At 47.6% G+C, this 22,586-nt stretch overlaps 2 protein-coding genes across 12 annotated transcripts in view; both read right to left on the bottom strand.

The window, feature by feature from the left end:
* Nucleotides 1-16,165, bottom strand: part of EIF4G1 (eukaryotic translation initiation factor 4 gamma 1) — an 89,784-nt gene extending 73,619 nt beyond the window's left edge. For 9 of the 11 annotated variants that reach the window (XM_066619940.1, XM_066619949.1, XM_066619943.1 and 6 more), the window contains exons 1-2: nucleotides 16,080-16,165; nucleotides 7,868-7,911 (exon numbers count right to left, since the gene is read on the bottom strand). The gene's annotated coding sequence lies outside the window, so the exon portion shown is untranslated. The remainder of the gene's footprint in view (nucleotides 1-7,867; nucleotides 7,912-16,079) is intronic. The other 2 variants (XM_066619941.1, XM_066619939.1) reach the window with 1 other exon arrangement.
* Nucleotides 16,166-21,966: 5,801 nt separating this feature from the next.
* PSMD2 (proteasome 26S subunit ubiquitin receptor, non-ATPase 2) overlaps nucleotides 21,967-22,586 on the bottom strand; it is a 31,053-nt gene continuing 30,433 nt past the window's right edge. The window contains exon 21 of the mRNA XM_066619950.1: nucleotides 21,967-22,477. Within this exon, the coding sequence (XP_066476047.1) occupies nucleotides 22,295-22,477 (183 nt within the window). The 3' untranslated portion in view covers nucleotides 21,967-22,294. The remainder of the gene's footprint in view (nucleotides 22,478-22,586) is intronic.

Raw genomic sequence — 22,586 nt, forward strand, 5'->3', positions numbered from 1 at the left:
TGACTCGCTGCAGTACAGAAGTGTACTCAGGACGCAAGCTCTGTAGACCTGGATCTTGGTATGTTCCGTCAGCTTCTTGTTGGACCAGACTCTCTTTGTGAGTCTGGAAAACGTGGTAGCTGCTTTACCGATGCGCCTGTTTAGCTCGGTATCGAGAGAATGAGTGTCGGAGATCGTTGAGCCAAGGTACACAAAGTCATGGACAACCTCCAGTTCATGCTCAGAGATTGTAATGCAGGGAGGTGAGTCCACATCCTGAACCATGACCTGTGTTTTCTTCAGGCTGATTGTCAGTCCAAAATCTTGGCAGGCCTTGCTAAAACGATCCATGAGCTGCTGGAGATCTTTGGCAGAGTGGGTAGTGACAGCTGCATCGTCGGCAAAGAGGAAGTCACGCAGACATTTCAGCTGGACTTTGGATTTTGCTCTCAGTCTGGAGAGGTTGAAGAGCTTTCCGTCTGATCTGGTCCGGAGATAGATGCCTTCTGTTGCAGTTCCAAAGGCCTGCTTCAGCAGGACAGCGAAGAAAATCCCAAACAAGGTTGGTGCAAGAACACAGCCCTGCTTCACTCCGCTTCGGATGTCAAAAGGGATGTCATGATATAAGTCATGATAGCTGTATGAAATCTCTGGGTTTCAGAAGTAGCACTATGGTTCCCAAACTGTGAGCCGTGGTTCCCTGGGGAGTTGCAGAAACCAGCCAGGAGAGCCATGGAATCTTTGTGAAAAATTTGCCACCCTATACAATGTATAGGATTGTAGGCCTAATAAGGAGCCATGGCCAATGGCCCAGTAAGTCAAAGGAGCCGCCTGTTGAAAAAGTGGGGGAATCACTGATGTACTCTGGCTCTGAATGCCAAATGCAGGAAGCAGCAACAGGATACAGGTGTCTTGTCATCGTGTGTGCTCCCAGAGGCACCTGCTGAGCCACTGCAAGACACAGGAAGGTGGACTACATACACCCTTGGCCTGATCCAGCACAGCTATTCTTACATTAAGTCAGCACACACAGGGGCAGACTAATAGTCATTGCTGCAGTTCCTCCACACGAGGCAACCATATCATGCAATAAGGACACACTTTTTCTGAAGGAGTAGAATTGCAATGTCTGGCTTTAGGACCAAGCCCCACCCAGAATGCAAGGCACAATTGGGCTGCTGTCTTGCTCACAACAATGTGTGATACAGGATGCAATTTTAGTACAGTAGAAAGGCTATTTTTTCAGTGACCACCACTTGTGAATGGTAGGAAGGTGTTATTTTTTTACCCTGCTATTTAGGTCAGTATTTGTTCCCATAGCACGTTTACAACACTAGGAAAATGATTTAGGTCAGTATTACTCAGAATGAAGATGGAATCTAAACAACTGCAGTTAGGGCTATTCCAAGGCAAGGGTCACAACCCCACTGGGATCACTGAATGAGGTTTAGAATTCATGACTAGTTTGGGATTAGATAGCTAAGGCTGGAGAAGAGAGCAGAAAACAAGCGGGGCAGGCAGAGAGGAAGAGATGGCAGAACAAGTTTTGAGTAGTGAAGTCTGAAACACATTTTTGAGGAAAGCTTCTACTAGGCAAGCATGGAGAAGTGCTGACTCACAAGGTCACTGCTGTTAAGGGGATACACAAGGCATGCATTTAAGACAATTATTCCTGGACCACAGCCCAGCTCTGCCACCCAAAGTTTCTCCACACTCTGCTGTTTTAAGGAGGAAAGAGATGCTGCCCCACACCAGCTGTTTTCCATGACAACTGGCCACTGATTACTATCAGATTCACACACACAGCACCCAAGACTTCAGCCATTCAAGGTCTGTCAGATATCAATTAGCCTGGTCAACCCTATTAAACAAACACCTAGAAGGTTAAAGACTGTGAAAGTAGGAAGGCGGAGACTTAAAGCTGCAGCCACCAGAATTTGCTCAGGCTGCATGCAAAGTGTAATTCTTTGCTGCTTTGAGGGTCATATTCACCAAGTAGGAAATGTTGGGAATGGAAAAAAGACCTTCCTCAGGACAAATAGATGGAGTGGCAGGGAAACAAATCATAGCCCTCTCTTTGAACAGCCAGTAAATACTTCTGATTCCAACTGCTCTCCCTAAGATGCAGTTATGCATATTTTTTTTAAAGCAAATACAAGGTATTCACTTGCTGGGGTCCCAAGAAATCTGATGCCACCCCCTACAAATCTGGAACATATGCTCAGTTCTCTGCAGGGCCAGTTTCTAAAAAGGCGATGATGCTGGTAAAGAAGACCTTAGTCTTTTCCTTCCAGTCTTAGCCACTGTTGTAAGTGGGGCTCATGCTGGTTGGTGCGGAACTGAACCATCAAGAATTGTCCTATGGTTGTTCAACCAATTGGTTACTTGGTACATCTCCTCTGCTTATTTCTCATCCATGTTCTGGAAACTCCAGTTATAGCACACACACTCCTTTCCAGATAGCCAGCCTCTTCAATGGTCCTCAACTCCACAGCCAGTTTAGACTAGTTTTCACCCCTTCCACCTACAATTCCTCCCTGAGTTAAAGTAGCACACTGGGTAAAAAATTATGAATCAGGATGCCCTGGTTCAACTCTCACCTGTGCCATGAACTCATTTGGTTCAGGCAAGCCTCCCTCTCAACCTCACCCTTCCAATCCACAATATGGGGATAACAAGATTGACCTACTTTACAGTATTATTGCCAGGTTTACCAATATACTATAAATGAATCACTTTGAACATGCTAAAGCATTAGAAGCCACTATGTATTATTATTACTACTAACAGATCCTCTCCTCTCACTGACTATATTCATTAAAAAAGCAACCAAAATTCAATTGTCAGTCTAGGAAAAATGGCAGGCAAGCGAACACCCACACATAGGGAAAGGAAGCTTCTCCACCCTTGGGGCACAAGCCTGTTTGTCAGAGCTAGGGTTTTATGATGATGAAAGCTACTCTGGACAGGGTGTACAGTGGCTAGCTCTTCAAAGGCAAACGAAACCAATAGCCACCCAGGCTTGAGGCTGGCCAAGCATTCCCAACCTTGCTAAACCAGAATGAGCAGTAACCCAAAAGACCCTTTGCTGCTGCGACTCTGTGAACATGGCAAGGACTACAGGAGCTGTACTGTCAGCCATGGTCAAGCAAAGTCTAGACAAAGGACTGGATTCATGTGTGACGGTCAAAGGAGAGTCTATAAAAACACTTTTTTTTATAATTGAAGCTGGTCTTACCACCATAGACACAATGAATCACATGAATAAAAGAAAACAGTGCAAGGTACCTACTTCTGCAAAGATGACTCCAAATATGATGCTGTTCTGAACAGATTCCCTGCCTGTTTCAGTGAAGTCATATGAGAATGTCCTAGAGTGACCCCCCCCTTAGAAACTGAGGGGCCTAGGAAGAGGTGTAGCATGTCCTTCTCTAATCAGTGTTCAGTCAGCTCAGGAAAAGGGACACAGGCTTCCCTTTAAAGGTATATTCTTCTGCTCCTTCCACCCTTCAAGTCGCTTCATACAAAAGCAACCTCAGGTCTACCACAAAAACTATGACAGCCAACCTCTGCCTCAACAAACATGCTGCAGATGTTGAGATGTGCACCCAAGAGACCTCCCGAGGGACATGGCAATCAGATACACCAGTAAGAAGACTTACAGCACATTAAGGGGTTACTGAACTGAACACTATTCAAGTCAATATGACCTCAGGCTGGCTTGGAGTGCAGCAAAAGAGCCAAGTCAGTTGCAATGTCTGTGTGAGAACTGGGAGAAACAACAATTCACTTCTAAATCCTTTTGAAAGAGGCTCTTGAGAAGTACCGACTTGCCTGTCCATGTCTTCTAGTTTCAAAAGGCTCCATGCTCAGATCTGTAGCTCCATCTGCAAAAGTACAGCAGACAGAAGAGACACACTGGTGGCTCCTTCGGAAACAGGAGAGTCACTTCAAGAACTTGAAGGGTGAAAGCAAATGTGTCAGATATTTCAGGTGGGAAGTCATCAGGATCTGAGCAAGGGTGTCACCAAGATGCAAAGAACAGGAGATCAAACAGTAAAAAGCTGGCCTGCCATAGACAATAAAGCTCCAAAAGTTCAGCAACAAAATGGCTGGGGCTTGGCACTGTTGTGGCCATCTGAGCAACGCTGGCAGTACCCCAGGCTGCCACAGGCCTCTGCTCCCCCACATCACTCATGCTCCTGGTCCAGTCCCACTGGGAGAGGCAAGAGAAGCTGCCTGTGCTAGCTGCCAAAAGTCACCCCAGACCCATAACCACAGAGAGGTACTCCTTTAGCACCCCTTTAGCACTGCAAGCAGTTACCTATGTACAGTACAGTAGACCTAAATTTCCTTGCCAGTACCTCCTGATACTCTGACATATCTGACAATTCACCCCCTCCAGGTCCAGAAGGTACCAGGCTACTGGAGTTTCAGTGTACCAAGGAATAAAAACATGATGTACACACTCAGGAGGAATAATTTCACCCTAGTAGAGTCCTATATCCAGAACAATCACTTCTCCTATGAACTGGCTCTCTTCCACAGTACAGGAAGAACACTCTGAAATGAACACTACTGAACCATAAACTACAGAATATATTTTCAACCCTAAATCTTACACCTCCAGAGAGTTTTACTAAAGACTTCCCATGTGAGCAGTGGACAGCCCCTGTGGTGGTGGTTCGCATCCTCTACAGCAGGGTTGTCCAAAGTTTTTGGCAGGAGGGCTACATCATCTCTCTGACACTGTGTTGGGGGCCGGGGGGAAAAAAGAATTTACATTTAAAATTTGAATAAATTTACAAAAGTTTACATAAATGAATATATTGAAGATGAGCTTATATGAATGAATGAAGGTCTTGCAATAGCTCAAGGCCTATAAAGGCCTTGCACAAAGCAAGGCTGGCCTTTCCTTTGCAGCCACTACTGCATCACAGGCATGAAACAACAAGCAGTGGAGGGAGCCCTCATCCCACAGTTCACGCAAGAGGTCAAACAGTCGCCCTCATGCTGAGAGCAGTTGTGTCGGGCCAGTGTGGGCTCCAACAAATCTCCAGAGAGCTAGAGGCTCATTGGAGGCTGGGGGCTCCCTGAGGGCCACATTGAGAGGCCTCAAGGGCCACAAGTGGCCCCAGAGCCGGGGTTTGGGCACCCCTGCTCTACAGTCACAACCCCAGTTTGCTGTTTTGCAATTTCATCCTTCCTCCAGGCTTTCAACATGGCTTTCAACATGGCTTCCTCCAGGCTTTTTTTCCAACATGGAGGGAAAAAACCAAAGTCTCCAAAATTTGGTATTAAGCACCACTATGCTTAGAATTTCACTGATTAACAGTACACTTGGTCTTCTCAGGCAGCAATTGGAGGGTGCAGGGTTGACTTCCTTTGCATTAGCTCATCTGTTTGGGTCATCTAAATTGTCCTAAAATCTGACAGGTTTCAGAGTCAAACCTAAGAAGCATCTGACACAGCAGGAACTTTTTGTTCTGCAATTGCTTTGGGTAGCTTCAACAGGTAAATACAGAAGTATCTACAGTGCTCAGTGCCCCCCCCATATTCCAACATTTCTCTGTCTATTTTCTCCCTTCCTCCACATTTCTCTTCTATTTGTCCTATCCCTTTGCCAGCAACAATTAAGATTCTCAGAAGAAGGACCATCTCTTTTTGTTTGTAACTTTAAGACACTAGGTATAGTGACAGCACTACATGAAAAAACAAATTATAGAGATATCTGAAAGACTGCATTCTCTCCCCCCCTCCCCTGGCAAATGTGACACTAAAACTGTTTTCAATTAACCAAATGTGGTACTAAAATTGTTTAATCAATCAATTTTCTCCCCATTGCAGATGGGGCTAATGTGGGAACAAATCTTCTAAAGTACAACAAAAGGTAGTAAATTATAAAATTGTTCTCTCATACACTGGAGAAATGCACATAAAAAGACCCTACTTTTTGAATTTGGTAGGGAGAACAGATAAAATGAACAGCTTTCTAATACATTTCCCCAACCACATACTGTACTAGAATGGTGCTGTACAACCAATTTGCCTCCCAGTTCACAATTTCAGCAACACGAAGCAACCACATAATGGACCAAAAACTAATACAATTATAGGATAAAGAACAGGTAGCTTAATCTTGGTATCACATCAATACCAGGCCTGATGATGAAATAATAGGTAGGAAATATCTAGGTAATGCTGCTTATTGCTTTGAGTTCCCAGTTATAGCCCCACTGCAGTGTTCCACCAAAAAAAAACACACAATGTCTGGATGCCACCTGTTACTCTTGAGCATTTCATATCTCCCACCTGTCATATAGAACCATCACACCTATATACAAAATCATACACTATAAATTTGTGTTAATTCTAAATAATTATTACCTCCAGTTTTATACTTAATGATTTCAATTACAATCCTCACTCCACTCAAACATACACTAGAGGGAGGGAGTAATAGTTCCTTTTGCCACTCTTTAACCAACTTGATTGCAAATACGGCAGGGCAGTAAGCAGTGACTAACCTGTATCAAGAGATCCTTCCAGGAAGTTGTCATGAACACCCTTCTCTCCCTATCCCACTTCTATCACAAAGATAACCAACAAGGTTTAGCAGAATGGTGGAGGGCATACTATTAAGTGATCCTGCAGCCCTTCTCCACAGACTCAGCTGAATGTAATTACATCTTCAGCAGATGTCTGATCTTTCTCAAGAAAATCAAAGCAAAAGACTCACTTACAAGCACCTCAGGCAGCTTTCCCTAAGACCAGAACTGACTTTCGACAGTAATTCATCTCAATGCTTAAGCCCATCACACTACATCCTTATTTCAAATGCGCAGAGAATCCTAAGGCAACCCTGGAGTGCAAACTCTGGACTATTTGACGCAGATCAGTTACTCCTTTACGGTCTCTAATCACCCCATTATATGGATAACCAGGGTAGATATCTTCCTCTCGTCCTTGCAATGAGTGATCACGGGTGAGAGAAAATTCCAATTCTACTTTAGTAACTGCAGGCAGAACCTGAAGGCTGTTTATAACAGCAGCATTCTTGTAATACTTCAGTGTCTCATATTCTTTCAACGTAATTCTTACAAGACATAGGCCAGCATTATCACTTCCCATACTGCAGAGGGAGAGCTGAGGCTGGTAACAGCTACACCATCAATCAAGGCAGCAGAAGCGGAAGTTATTCCAGATTAACCACACTGCAACAGAGCCTTGCATCCCTTGCCAGAAACTACATCATTTCCTGAAATGCCTCACTAGTATGGGGTATTTGGATGGATACAAGATACCCTGGATGGGCAGAATTTTCTCCAGTTAAAAAAGAAAAGCAAAAGAGGAAGCAGTTCACACCTCTGCAACTACTCTTAGTTTCTTCCTTATTCTCCTCCTAGAGGCAGTACTTTGTTCCTTCTGCCACATGACATGAAGTGAGCAACAAACAGCAACAGGTACCATCTTTGAGCAAAGGTTATTGGAAGAGAACTTCTCTGGACAAGTCCAGAAGTACGTATAAGAAAGAATGCAGAGCCAATTGTTACTCCACAACTTACAGTGGAAACAAGCTGCTTCTAAGGGGCAGATCACAACTTCTGCATAGGGAATCGCATACATTACAGAAAGAGCACACAGATGCTGCTAGATCTATCCTGTCAATTGCATATACCCACTCTACTTTCTCACAGCAAGTGCACTCAGTAAAATATTTTGCTCTATATGCTACATGCTAGATTACATGTGATTTCTCACACAGAAATATTTTCTGTGACAAATGTTGCCCTGGAATGGGAAGCTTAGTGTAGTTAGGTGAACAAAATTGTATCCTTGGACTTTTTGGAAACCTGAGCTTAAAAATCCAGCTTGGCCACAGACTCACCAAATGGCCTTGAGGAAGTCAGTCTGTCAGCCTCAGCTTCTGAACTGTGTAATGAAAACAACAACATTTAGAGTGTATACAGCACATTCCACACATGTTCAAACTGTTTCACATACTATCCTGGAAATCTTTATAACAGTCATGTAAGGTAGGCCAGTATTATTATTCTCATACGTCCCACCATGAGGAGCTGATAGTAGTTTGCTCCCCATCCCCTATGAGCCCATGACCAAAGTGAAACCCAAACTAGGGAATTCCACATTCATTCTCATGACCACAGTTCTTGCAAATGCTAGCACAAAGATTACCTGCTGCATAAGGCTGTTGGGAGGCTTTACAAGTGACTTTAAAAGGAGGTTTGTAAAGTATAAGGGACACAAAGTGTCATATAGCAATGGTAAGGGGCTTTACCACTTTATGGGAACTGCTTCCCAGCAAGTAGCCCACAGCAGTGCCAGAGATCTTGATCATGCACAGTAGTACCAGAGACCTGGAACTATTGGAGTAAAAACATGCCAAGGCAACTAAAAAATTTCTTCTTTGTGCTATGGCTCCTACAAGATATATCCCAGGTTGAAAAAGTTAGTGCTAGTTCCTAGGTATTTCTATGCATGCGCAGGGCTAGCTCCTAAAAAGTGTTATTCTGGAGCAGAAGAACTGGAACTACTTTCCCAGCCCTTCTTATGGAGGAACACACCCATGCGCTTGGGAATTATAAAGAGCCACAATGTCTCCCTACTTCCTTTCTCCATTATGGAGTCCCTCACTTAACTACACAGGTGAGATCAGCAAGACTTGTGACCAAACAAGCATGCAGCCTCCCCCTCTCCCATTTCTTTTCTCAGAACACTCACAGTGAAAATACCAGAGTTTTGCCCAGTCCCAAAGCCAGAAACAGCCCAACAAAGAATTGCTTGCCACAAATGTGAAGCGCATGTTGCCAGTTTTCCCTACTCTCTACCCTTCCCTCTTTGGGGCAAACTACAGGAAATGTTCAAGGTTGAAAATGTCCTCCCCTTCCTTCCCCCACATTTTGAAAAACAGTTGGTGTTACTCCACACTGCAAAACCCTTTCACTGCCACCATCCAACCCCACCTAGACAACGTGCAGCCACCCTCAAGACATGTCACAAAAGCCACCTTTTCACTGTTTTAACTAAAACTGAACCGCAGCAGTAACCTGAGGCAGCGAAATCCCAATGCTCGGGTGTCCTCAAGAAACCCCACAGAAATTGGGTTAAAAAAAATATTAGTCTCTATTCCAGGGAGCGGAACAAACATATGTTTGCAGGGAACAAGGATTGGGAACAAGGATCCGCCAGGCCAAAGCCAAAAACAAACACACTGGGGGTTCTGCAGAGGGGGCAACACAAAGGAAATGAATAATTTAAGGAGGGGAATGCAAAGGTTTATTTGCGCCCCATATTTTTTGTTACAAAAGACTGGAATCAACCTTTAAGGGCTCTCCACTAGGAGAAAGGGGGCTGAGAGGCAGCAGCCACCAAACAAGGGCAGGCCAGAAACACTGGAGTGGGGGCTCCCCAAATACATTAACACCAGGACCCCATGTCTTAAATACACACAGCCTTATGGAAAGCCCCAAACCCAGCTTTGGGGGCTGGACGCAGGCCAGGGAAAAGACCCAGAGCCCCCATCCGCAGCAGGAAAGGGTCCTGCCTCCCCCCTTGCACTCCGCCCTTCCTCCCAGCCCCCCAGGGCCAGCCTCCGGCGGAGCAGCAGGAGGAAAGGCCGGCAGGCTGAGAGCAGGCCCGGTCCGCCCGCCCAAGGACACGTGTCCCAGCCGGGCGGCCCCATGGAGGGAGCGGGGAGGGGGAGAGAGGCGCAGCGGGCCATGCGCTGGAGCAGCCAGGCGGGAGGAGAGCGGGGCTTCCCGCGGCCGATCGTACCCGGTCTGTGCCGCGAGCGAGCACGTGGGGCGGACGGATCGCCGAGGCAGGCGCCCAGCCCGAGAACCGGCGCGGCGCAGCGGCTGCAGCCACCGAAGGAGGGAGGAAGGGGAGGAGCCGCGGCGGGGCCAGCCCAGCAGCTGCCGAGGGCAGGGCGCAGGCAGGCGAGGGAGGAAGGAAGGAAGGAAGGAGGAGAGCACGTGGGGCTGCAGGGAACCTGGGCGCGTTCCGGGACGAGCCACCTTCCCTGCCCTTGCCCTGCCACTCCGGCTGCCGGCCCGCTTCAATGGCTCCACGGGCTGTCTCCCCCGGGAAGCGCAAGCACCCTCCCCAGGACTGCAGCCCTAGCCGCCACGCTTTCCTGGGAGTAAGCCCATGGACGCTAATAGGACTTGCTTCTGAGTAGACCCATTGGGCTCTTGCAGCGCGAGCGACAGCAACCCGCGTCCTTGCAGGCGGTGGGCGATGCGCCCCCTGCCCGCATCCAACTCAGAGCCCAATCCTATGCATGCCTATTCAGAAGTAAGCCCCGTTATAGGCAATGGGGCTCACTCCCACGTAAGTATGGATGGGATTGCAGCCTCATAGCCCAATCCCATCCACACTTTCCTGGGAGTAAGCGCCATTGACTCGAATGGGGGGTTTGCTTCTAAGTAGTCACGCATAGGATTTGGGCTCTCACAGCCCAGTCCTATGCATGCCTACTTATAAGTAAGCCGCATTATAGTCAATGGGGCTTACTCCCAGGTAAGTATGGATGGGATTGGGCAAGGGTCAGGGCTCCTGAACTATTCAGCAAGCGAGCTGGAGGAGTGCCTAAAGGGTGGGGTGCAAAACGGAGGCGTATGCTCGCAAGCTAAGGTGAGGCTCCCTGCAAAACTGAGTGCTCTACACCCCCCCCTCTAGCTGTGCCACTGCCCCATAAGGCTGCAAATTCTATCCACACTTTCCAGGGAGTAAGCCCCAATGACTAAATGGGACTGACTTCTGAGTAGACACGCATAGGATCTAAGGGCCCACTCCTATGCAACTTTCCTACCCTGGGATAGCCAATGCGGTGTGTATGCACCCTGTGGTGGGAGAGTAGTTATGGAGGCCTCCTCAAAGTCCGGGAACATTTGTTCCCTTACCTCCAGACTGCACTGCAGCTGAACCAGCCCTGGAAAGTTGGATAGGATTGGGCCCTAAGGGCAATGCTACATGCTTGGGAAAGGCCAGTTCCAAGGGTGCATCTGTGTGCACTCTCTCAAAGGCACCTACTGCAGTGGGATGGCACTCAGCAAACTGCAGTGCACAGCAAAGGTTTCCAACTATATGAGTTTGTGAGAACCCTGCATAGGTTGTGCCCCCTGGCACAGGAAGGCCTCTCAATATACTAGGCAGTGAGTGGGGGTGGGCTGGGAAAGTCTTACAGACCCCCTGCATGCATAGCACACAGATTCAGGAGCCTTAGGGCCCAATCCTATCCAGTGCTGGTGCAGCCAACAGGGCACACGCTGCATCCTGTGGTGGAGGGGGAGTCATGAAGGCCTCCTCAAGATAAGGGAATGTTTGTTCCTTTACCATGAGGTTGCTCTGCAGAAAATTGGATAGGATTGGACCCCTATTTATCCTACGCCTGAGTGTAGCCCTATAATTTGGGGAACGGGGAGGCATCACACTGAGCTCTAAAAACAGACATATTGGGGTTGAGGAGTCAGATTCCCTCAAAATTCAGGCACAAAGAAACGGAAGGGGATTCCCAAAATTAAAGGGCACACAGACCAAATCCCCTAAAAGGGCAAAGCTGGAACCAGCACTGTATAGACTTCAAATCTATTGGTAAAGGTGTTTGTTTCTAGTGAGTAAGATAGGATTAGCCCAAGTCTTACTGAACACAAAGGGCTTACTTCTGAGTAAACAAATACACATTTTTCAAACAACTCTATCTACAGGATAGAAAGGAGCCTCCAAACCCAATTAGAATTACAGCATATTCCCAAGAACGTTTACTCAAGAGAAGCTTACATGCAAACTACTAATTAGATGTTCACAGGATTGCTACATAGCTTGTGGAGGAAAAGGCACATCTGGCCCTCAAATAGGGCAGAATATTTCAGAGGAGCAGCTCTCTTGCTACATAACAAACGTTAGCAGTACAGGATGCTCCCACTTGAGGAGATCTAGTCCTACATACTCACACACTGGGACCATAATCCTGTACAGACTTGCCTGGGAGTAAGCTCAATTTAATATAATGGGGCTTCTAAGTAAATGAGCATAGAATTAGTATGGAATGACACACATCTGTAACAAAATAATGGATTCATCTATTTACAAACAGAAGAGAACAAAGGAATCTGTCCCAGTCAGGCAGCAGATTTAAAAACACCTAATGCACTTTGACCATTACATCCTTGGGCCACAAGGGGAAAGGCAGAGTATAAGTCTTTTAAATAAATAGTGTGTGAAGGGAGTCTGGATCTTTATCCCCATCAGAACAGGAATGAGTCAGTTGCCATTTGGGGTAAAACTGTCAAGATACAGCAGGGAAAATCTAAGGACATCACAACTTTCGACTGTTGTAGAGTAGTATTGCAAGGAAGCCATGGACGCTACAGATCAGTGTTGAAGCAAGATCAGCTGTTCTTTACATTCTACATGCCATCTCAGTGGTTCAGAATTATTTTAACTATGGACAGGTAAGGGACAGAGACAAAGCAACTTCCAACTGGAAGGCAGGACAGCCTACCTCACATATTGAACTGATGCACAGAGCACATGCTTTGCTGGCACAGACTGCCACAAATGTGCTGTAAAGCATGTTGCAACAGTATAGGATACTGCGTAGGGATACTGTTGCCGCGTAGGGATACTGATGGGAAGTCCAGATCCCCCTTCCTGGGCTCAAACCGGGAAGACAGATTAACATAGATGTGTCAGCTACATAGCTGGTGCAGGTCTGAGCTGACCCAATGTGCAGGCTGGGACTTCCCCCAGGGCAAGTGGATGAATGTCCCTTTACCTCAAGGAAACTGTCTGCCTGCTAAACTTCCCCATGGGATGCATCATAGCCCATGCCTGTGCATCAGCATGAGGAAGTTTAGGTATGATTGGACTGTCTGACAATCCAGGTTTCAGGTTCAGTGCCCTTATAAACACTACCTAGAAAAGATCAGGCTCTCCAGATAAAATCTGAAAGAATCAGATGTAAAGGAACACAAACAGGCGAAATTAAGATTGTTTTCAAATATTACAAGCAGAAAGAGCCAGAAAAATAATTTTATAAAGGCCCAGTCTTAAAATTTATGCAAGTTTTGAAGATGCAACAAGTAATAAGAGAACAAATTGTAATATATAGAATAAAGTTCTATGATCCATGTGTACTGAGTCCAAAATTACCAGTACTATAAACAGAGCTGACAGGCCTGCCTGTAGGGTTTAGACTATGCATATTTCATACAAGAATGTGTCAAAGAACTCCTAGATAATGAGCATGAGAGAGCTGCTGAATTCTATAGATAAAAGAGTAACAGACTGAAACGTAACAAAGAAGTAAATAATATGTGGCTGAACACAGCATTTTAACCAACCAAGTATATCATGTGAGATAAAAGTTGATTTTAAGTTTCAGGGTCTTTAAGCATCAAGCATAGGATTGAGCTGTCACTCCAGAGATGTTGTGATAAAGTGATAAAGAGTGATCAAGTTATCACTCAGCCTCAAGCCCTCACCAATACTTCCTTGGTCTCAGATATAATAAAGAAGCATAAGATCTTAAGCAGTACAGAAAATATAGGAGATGGGGCTACGCAGATAGAGACTAACCAAGCAGAAAAGGACTGGGGTTGATCAAACTACCATGGGACTACAGGTTCTAGAATAAAGGCCTTTTAATTTCAGAGAATAGAATTTCAGGCCTTATGAGTGTCCATCTTCAAAACCACTGATGTATGCAGCAACAGAAGAAAACAATTAAAGGGCTGGAAATTCTGTACGTGATTTCATTAACTCTTCTTAGAATAAAAATCTATAACTCTTGCTTCATTTATTTGTATAGGAAATCAGGACTCTGGACTCATCAACACAAGACGAGATGGTTCTTTTCAGAAAACAGATTCTGTAAACAACAACAACAGGAAGACTATGTCCCTTCATTATAGCTGTGACCCTATGAGAGTTGGGGGGAGGCATATGCTTGCCCCTTTAAAGTATTGAACGCAACACTTTAATTTTTGGTCCTACTCACACTACTACAAGAATGGATTGTCTGGTAGGGCTCAGGCCTACCAATGAGTGTATCTAGTCATTAGGGTCTTATACAAAGAAAACACTTGGGTTTTAGGACCAAGTTCTCTCATGAGATGGGGAAGTGTTCTGAGAAGGTACAAAGCTTTCCCCATAACTAGATTCCAGAGATGGGACCTTGCCCTTAGAAGTGCCAAGCCAAGGACATACAGTACAGAAGAATTTGCTTGTAAGGTTCAGGTCTAAGATACCTAAATTCAGAAGGGGAGAGAGCAAAACATAAATCTATGTATAAAAGACACATATGATAATCCAAACCCAGATTTGGTTGTGGGGCTCCGAAATTTAGATGGTGGAAGGAAAGAAGGAAGGGGAGGTGAAAAGACTGTAATAACAAACACATCTATACACATATATCAGGGATATGCAATGGGTGGGGAGGCAGAGATGTGGTTGTGTGAGGGGAGGCAGAGCCTCCCCACCAGAGTTCTTTGAAAAGTGCTACTGCATGTGAGGCAGAGCCTTCCCACTGGAGTCCTTCAAAAAGCAATGCTGCTGTGTGAAGTACTCAAGCACACAGCAGCAGTGCTTTTTGAAGGACTCGAGTGGGAAGGCTCTACCTCACCTCACTGGGTGGCAGTACTTTTTGAAGGACTCCAGCAAGGAGGCTCTGCCTCACCTGCCTCCCCACCCACCTCTCCCTTATACCATATAAGATATATATATGTATGTATGTATGTATGTACACACATGTGCGCGCACATATTTATGTACAGATACAGATAAAATGGTTTGGGGTGGCGGCTGTTTTTAAGACAGAGCCCCACAAGCCTCCCACCCTTGATCCAGAAACTCTCTGCCTCTTAGCCTTGAATGTATGAAGGGGAGGGGACAAAGGGCCTTCTGCCCATGCTCAGAGGCACCGCCTCTTCCTGAGGCATATCTGAAGGGCTGGCCTGAGGCGCAGGTTCCAAGGCCCAATCCTATGCGTGTCAACTCATAAATGTCCCATTGTGTTCATTGGGGCTTACTCCCAGGGAAGTGTAGACAGGATTATAAACAGCCCAAGCCTATGAGTGTCTACTTAGAAGTAGGTGCTGTTGGGTTAAAGGGGGCTTACTCCCAGGAAAGTGTGGATGGGATTGTCACAGCTCAATCCTATGAGAGTCTGCTCAGAAGTAGGTGCTGTTGCATTGAAGGGGGCTTCCTCCAGGAAAGCTTGGCTGGGATTGTGGCATCACAGCCCAATCCTATGCCCGCCTACTCAGAGATAGGTCCCATTGTGTTCAAGGGGGCTTACTCCCAGGAGAGCGTGGATGAGATGGCAACCTCAGGGCACGATCCCAGGAGTGTCTACTCAGAAGTAAGTCCCATCGTGCTCAGTGGGGCTTCCTCCCAGGAAAGTGGGGGCGGGAGTGCAAGAGCCCAGTCCTGCGCGTCTCCTCAGAAGCAGGCCCTGCCGCATCAAGGCTTCCTCCAGGAAAGCGCGGCCGGGATGGCGGCCTCCCAGCCAGGCCTCTGCCCGCCTATTCAGCAGTGACGCCCGCTGTGTCCAAGGGCTTCCTCCCAGGCAGGGCTGCGGCCTTGGAGCCCCGCCCTGCACGTGCCTACTCAGAAGCGAGGCCCACCCCGGTGCAGGAGGCCTCCTCCCATGAAAGCGGGGCCGGGCTGCGGCCTCGGGACCCTGCCTGTGCGGGTCTACTCAGAAGGAAGCCTCCCTGCAGCCTCGGGCCTGCTCCAGGAGAGCGGGGCGGCCGCGGCCTCACAGCCGGCCCCCTGCCGCCTGCGGGTCTGCTCGGGAGCGTCCCTCTCGCCAGCGGGCCTCCCGGGGAGGCAGCCCAGGCGCCCCTCAGCCAGCCAGGCCGGGGGCGGGGGAGGGAGGCCGGCGCAGTGGCGACCTGAGGGGCGCCCGGCCTGGCCGCTCGGCCCACGTGGTGCGCGGCCTGGAGGCGCAGCGATGGCGGCCGCCGGGCGGGGCGCGCCGAGTGCGCGGCAGGAGAGGGCGGGAGGGGCGCGCGGGAGGAGGGGAAGGGGGGCCCCGCAGAGGCCGCCGGCCGCGCCCCTCCCCCCGCAGTTACCTTCAGTCTCCTTCAGTCCGGGGAGCGGCGGGGCCCGACGCAGCCGCAGCCCAGCCCAGCACGACCATTTCCGGAGCCGCTCCGAGGGGAGGGGCGGGGCGAAGGGGCGGTCACGGGGCGAGGGAGCGGGAGGGAGGGGCGGGACGCCGCTGAGGCCTCTCTGGGCGGAGGGGCGCGAAGCACCCCGCGTCACGTGACCGCCCTGGCCTCACTTTGGGGCTGCTGCGAGGGGGAGGGGAGCGCCTTCGCCATGTGACCTGCGGAGCGGCGCGTCACATGACCCGCCCGAGGCGCTTCCGCTTCCGGGGGCGACGGTGGCACGTGTCGCCCCGGCTGCTTCCGTCCCCGGGACACGTGTCCTAGCTCCGAAGGGGGGCGCCTCCGAGGCCAGGGGGTTTAGGCGACTGTGCTGAGGCCGCTTACCTGGGAGTAAGGGGCTTACTTCTGAGTAGGCAGGCACAGGCCAGGGCCCCCGCCTGCTATTCCCGCAGCGGCCCTTCAGCCTGGGAGGGTTCGTGGTACCTCCAAGGCCAGGGGCAGTGTATCTTGAATCGGTGGCGTAGCTGGGGGGTGGAGCAGCGTGCCAGCAGCCCCCCTTTGGAGCCACTCCGGGCGGTGGGTGCAGAAGGAGGCGTATGCCCAGATTGGCTCCAAGGGGGGGCTGCTGGCACTCTGCCGTGAGGCTCACTGCTCCGCCCCCAGCTATGCCACTGCTTCAAACCCCACCCAGACCAGAAACAGCGAGACCTGCTGCTCCCAGCCCTCCTTGTGGCGCTCCAGAGGTCCCTGCACAGGCCTTTGGTCCAGCTCCACAAGCTCCTTCACACCCCTCATCTTGGGCTGCTGCCCCCCCCCCTTTCCAGGACAGTGTTTCTCACCAGCGGTATCTGAGGTGGTGCCTGCTGCTGCCCAGCAGCGAACAGCAGTGTGAAGCTCCGCTCAGCTCAGTGGACACAGCTCCACAGCATGCTCTTCTGCACTCCACCCACCCCAAGCCTCTTACAGGTGTTTGTCACATCGCATCCAGTCTCCCCACTTATAAATGGAAATGTCACCCCCCAGTTTACTTCCAGTAGTACTTTAAATAGACCAGGGCTGTCAAACACAAGGCCTGGGGGCTGGATGCGGCCCGCAGGAGCTTTCTATCCCACCCTCAGGCTCCCAGCTGCTGAGCCGTGGCAAGGTGCTACTGCTGAAAGGGCAGCCCACTTGAAAATTGGGCTCTCCTATATCTTGAATATGATCAAGATATGTATATTTTTCTCTTGTCATTTGCAGCTAATGAGTTCCCAAGTGAAAAAAAGTGCTTGTTTTTGGTCATGACCTGCTTAATGACATCACTTTTGGTCCTCAGCAGGCATCATGAATGCTATTCCGCCCTCTGTATGAGGAGTTTGACACTCCTGGAATAGACGGACCATGTGAAGTGGACAAATGTTGAGAATTTTTTCTGTACTACAACTACTATACCTTTGCTCCTCTCTCACCCCAGAAAGTCCTTCTTTTCCACTGATCTGTTTCTTTTCTTCTTCTCCAGCCATCCGTTTGTCTTTTAGAAATAAGTTTGCCTTGGCTTTTTCCAGCCCCCCTTCAAGGCCATGATTATCTTGATTCCAATGTTTAGTGTTGTCTCAGAACCTACTTCATACTTCTCTTGTCTGAGCCTGGGTTTTTTGATAAGCTAAAGCAATGGTTCTCAAGCATTTAGCACTGGGACCCACTTTTTAGAATGGGAATCTGTCAGGATGCACCGTAAGTGATGTCATGACTGGAAGTGACATCATCAAGCAGGAAAATTTTTAACAGTCCCAGGCTAGAATCCTACCCATGCTTACCCAGGAGTGTTAAAGGCATATACAGAGTAGCATGTTAAAAGTACAGATCTGTAACATTTTCCCAAATACAGTCACATACCAAATATATTAAAAATTGAATATTGAAATGAATGGAGACCCACCTGAAATTGGCTTGTGACCCACGTAGTGGGTACCAACCCACAGTTTGAGAAACACTGTGCTAAAGGGAAAGGTATATGATTTTCAAGTGAATACTTCTTGGGAAACCCTGGCCTCTGAGCGGCCCGCTTGGAGGCAGGCTGTGCAGCATGGCCTTTCCCAGTTTGAAGAGACACTTGGCCAACAGTCTGAGGCTAAGAGGCAAAGAAGGAAGGCCCATAGCCAGGGAGACAGACCAGGGACAGACTGCACTTGCTCCCGGTGTGGAAGGGATTGTCACTCCCGGATTGGCCTTTTCAGCCACACTAGACGCTGTGCCAGAACCACCTTTCAGAGCGCGATACCATAGTCTTTTGAGACTGAAGGTTGCCAATATACTTCTTGATTATTTAACCCACAGCAGATATACTTCCCCTGGCACACAGACTGGTCAAATGGCATTCTGCTGAGGGGAAAACCCCTCCCATTCTGCTGGTGGTCATGGGTAGGTTCAAGAAAAAGGAGATGTGAGCTCAGAGGCACCAAACTCAAATAGACTTGAGGGCTGAACTCCCACCCAGCAAGTGCCTGGAGGCCACCACTAAACTTTTCCATTGATACAAATCTTAAATGAATTAATGGCATTTGCTTCCTAACCCTAAAGATGGTTCAAGTAGCTTTTCTGTGTGGTGTGACAGGGATGCTGTCATGGGCCATGCTGAGGCCACCAGAGGGTCTGATAAGGCCTTCAGGCCTTGACATACCTCTTCATAGGCAAATTCACATGGCAGAGACCTTGTCACTCACAAAAAAGTCTGAATGGTGGGTCGTGGTACTGTCTTGGATGAGTCAGCCATTTTTCTTTGCTATCCTGGCTCCTAGAACCTGCATATTCACAGGAGCAGCTTGACCAATATGTATTGGAAGCACCAGTGTGGCCATCTGTCCTTGATTGAACCAAGGAACAGGAAGTAAACAAGTTCCTGCTGAGTTTGGTGTCTACTTGACCATTCATTGGTCAAATCCAAACACCTGATCTCAGCCAAGAGGAGACCCAGGGGTTGACCTGGAATTTCCTTCCTTTGAACTGCTAATCAAAAAAGTAAGCACATCAGCTATCAGAAAACTATATGAGAAGTTGATTCATCTGAATTAGTTTCCAACATTTTCTAGTTAACCTGGATGTTGCTGAAAGTCACCACCCCCTTAGATGGAAGGTGAACCTTGGAATATTGGAGAAAGATCCAAGCATCTTATGTAAGGCATGCCAGACAGGAAAAAAAGTTAGGAAGTCACATTAGGATTTATTATTTTCATTTTGCCCCATTTCCCATTCTTTTAAGTTAAATTCTTGCTATTTTTACCATTAACCACCCCTTTCTGATCCAAGCCACAAGCTTTTCTTCCTCACCCCAGTGGCTATCTCACACCTATTAGGTAACTAAGGTAACTTAGGTAACTAAGGCAGTGCTTACTAAACTTTTTAGCACTGGGACAAACTTTTCAGAACGACAATCTGTTGGAACCCATTGAAAGTGATGGCATGGCCGTAAGTGACATAATCAAGCAGGAAAACTTTTAACATCCACATATGACAAAATCAAATTACATAAGAGCATAAGAACTGGATCAGGCCATAGGCCCATCTATTCCAGCTTTCTGTATCTCACAGCAGCCCACCAAATGCCCCAGGGAGCACACCAGATAACATGAGACCTATGTCAGAATGCCAGATGCAAGGGAGGGTGCCAGAATGAGGTCTCTTGTTATCTGGTGTGCTCCCTGGGGCATTTGGTGGGCAGCTGTGACATACAGGAATCTGGACTAGATGGGCCTATGGCCTGATCCAGTGGGGCTGTTCTTATCCTGGTGCCCTCCCTTGCATCTGACATAGCCCATTTCTAAAATCAGGAGGTTGCACATACACATCATGTGTATGTAACCCATGATGGACTTTTCCTCCAGAAACTTGTCCAATCCTTTTAAAGGCATCCAGGCCAGATGCCATCACCACATCCTGTGGCAAGGAGTTCCACAGACCAACCACATGCTGAGTAAAGAAATATTTTCTTTTGTCTGTTCTAACTCTCCCAACATTCAATTTTAGTGGATGTCCCCTGGTTCTGGTGTTATGTGAGAGTGTAGAGCATCTCTCTATCCACTCTGTCCATCCCCTGCATAATTTTGTATCATGTTCCCCCTCAGGCGTCTTTTCTAGGCTGAAGAGCCCCAAACGCCGTAGCCTTTCCTCAAAGGAAGGTGCCCCAGCCCAGTAATCCTCTTAGTCACTCTCTTTTGCACCTTTTCCATTTCCACTATGTCTTTTTTGAGATGCGGTGACCAGAACTGGACACAATACTCCAGGTGTGGCCTTACCATCCATTTGTACAACGGCATTATAATACTAGCCGTTTTATTCTCAATACCTTTTCTAATGATCCCAAGCATAGAATTGACCTTCTTCACTGTCGCCGCACACTGGGTCAACACTTTCATCGACCTGTCCACCACCACCCCAAGATCTCTCTCCTGATCTGTCACAGACAGCTCAGAACCCAACAGCCTATATGTGAAGTTTTGATTTTTTGCCCCAATGTGCATGACCTTACACTTACTTACATTAAAACGCATCTGCCATTTTGCTGCTCATTCTGCCAGCCTGGAGAGATCCTCCTGGAGCTCCTCACAATCACTTCTGGTCTTCACCACCCGGAAAAGTTTGGTGTCGTCTGCAAACTTTGCCACCTCACTGCTCAACCCTGTCTCCACGTCATTTATGAAGAGGTTGAAAAGCACCGGTCCCAGGACAGATCCTTGGGGCACACCGCTTTTCACCTCTCTCCATGGTGAAAATTGCCCATTGACACCCACTCTCTCTTTCCTGGTCTTCAACCAGTAAATTAAATGCTTGCAATAAGTAGAAATTTAAAAATTTATTTAAATGAAGAACCCTCCTAAACCTCTCAAGTAGTTGCTGATCCATTTTTTTTTTTTTTTAATTCCCCAAACATCCCAAAGGCTGCAATCCTCTATACACTTACCCAGGAGTAATCCCCATTGACTATCATTTTTAAAAGCATATCGTAGTAGCCTGTTAAAAGTACAGATCTGTCACATTTCCCCAAACACAGTCACATACCATGGTAACATCAAGTCTATTAAAAATACTGTATAATGCACATTGAAATGGGGACCTATCTGAAATTGGCTTGTGACCCTCCTAGTGAGTCTCAACCCAGTTTGAGAAACACTGATCTAAGGCAAGTGTGAGTGCTTGTGAGCCAAGACTAGCTTGGTCAGTTGGCTTCCTGAAACTGGTTTTATATATATGCCATTTAGTTATTTGATTTTTCTCTGTAAACCGCTTTGTGAACTTTTAGTTGAAAAGCGGTATATAAATACTGTTAATAATATCAGTTTTACCAGATATACTGGTTTGCCCCACAGCTGGATTAAAAGTCCATTTCAGGTGGCTACAAAAGCCCTCCATTTTGTGTTTCCACAAATATCCAAAATGTGTTCCTTGCATCTTCCCCGTATTCGTGGACAGTGACAGCCACACCGGCTACCACACCATAATAAAAATTAGCATCTCTGTAATATTTCCACGTGTACAAAGAACTTCATTGGTATTATCTTGTTGTAATCTTTACAAGCAACACCTACAACAAATAACATTGTCCTGATATTGCATCTGGGGTGGGGGGTATCTTGCCTTAGTCTATTTAATTCTGCCATATTCATGAACCTTCCTCAAGTCGCTACTAGCTGTTCCTGAAAAACAGATTTTACCCAAAATGCATTCAGCTAACTGCTTCCTATCTTTCCACTAAGATCTACTCTTATTCTTTCTAGCTCTTTATGCCCAATTGCCTTCCCCTCCTTCAGCATGTCTCAACCATCCTTGGTCTTCGCAAAAATACTCTTGTAATTAATCAAAATGAAGTACTGGGTTCAGTCAAAAGTATTTATTTATGGTCAGATTCACAAGAATGCCCAATTTCCCACTACATCTGGTGGCTGGGGGCACTCCTTACAAGACTTTAAGGTGCAACCAGCTCAGAAAATATGCCCCTCCCTCTAATAAGCCAAGACAAAAAATTCTTGTTTCTCTCCATTCTATCCAGAGCCTTGAAGTGAGGAACAAGAAGCCAGGAGCATTCTGTAGAGTTTATTAAATCAAACTCTTTCTGTAACAAAACAAACCAGGTGAGACTAGTTCTTCGTTGCAGTGCCACATCCCATTCCCTTTCCCACCCCCACAGAAATATCTCTGGCGATTCAGACATCGTAGTTGGGATTCTTGCGCAGGATAACAAAGCCCTCCAGGATGGGTGTGACTGGCAAATGCTCCTCTGTGGCTAGCTCTGCCCGCTCACCATGGGCCAGCAACACAGGTGTCGTGTGGGTCTGGAAGCCTGTGATGGTCTTCGGCTTGCCAGCCTGGCCCACCACATCCACTGCCTGAGAGGGAGGTCAGAGGTTAAAAATAGTAGGTAACCCTCATTCCTACCCCACATTTAAGGCCAGGACTTCCTCATAACTAAACAATGGGACCTTCAGGGATCTAAGA

This window comes from Tiliqua scincoides, chromosome 3 (assembly GCF_035046505.1).
Source record: "Tiliqua scincoides isolate rTilSci1 chromosome 3, rTilSci1.hap2, whole genome shotgun sequence".
In the NCBI taxonomy this organism is placed as follows: Eukaryota; Metazoa; Chordata; class Lepidosauria; order Squamata; family Scincidae; genus Tiliqua; species Tiliqua scincoides.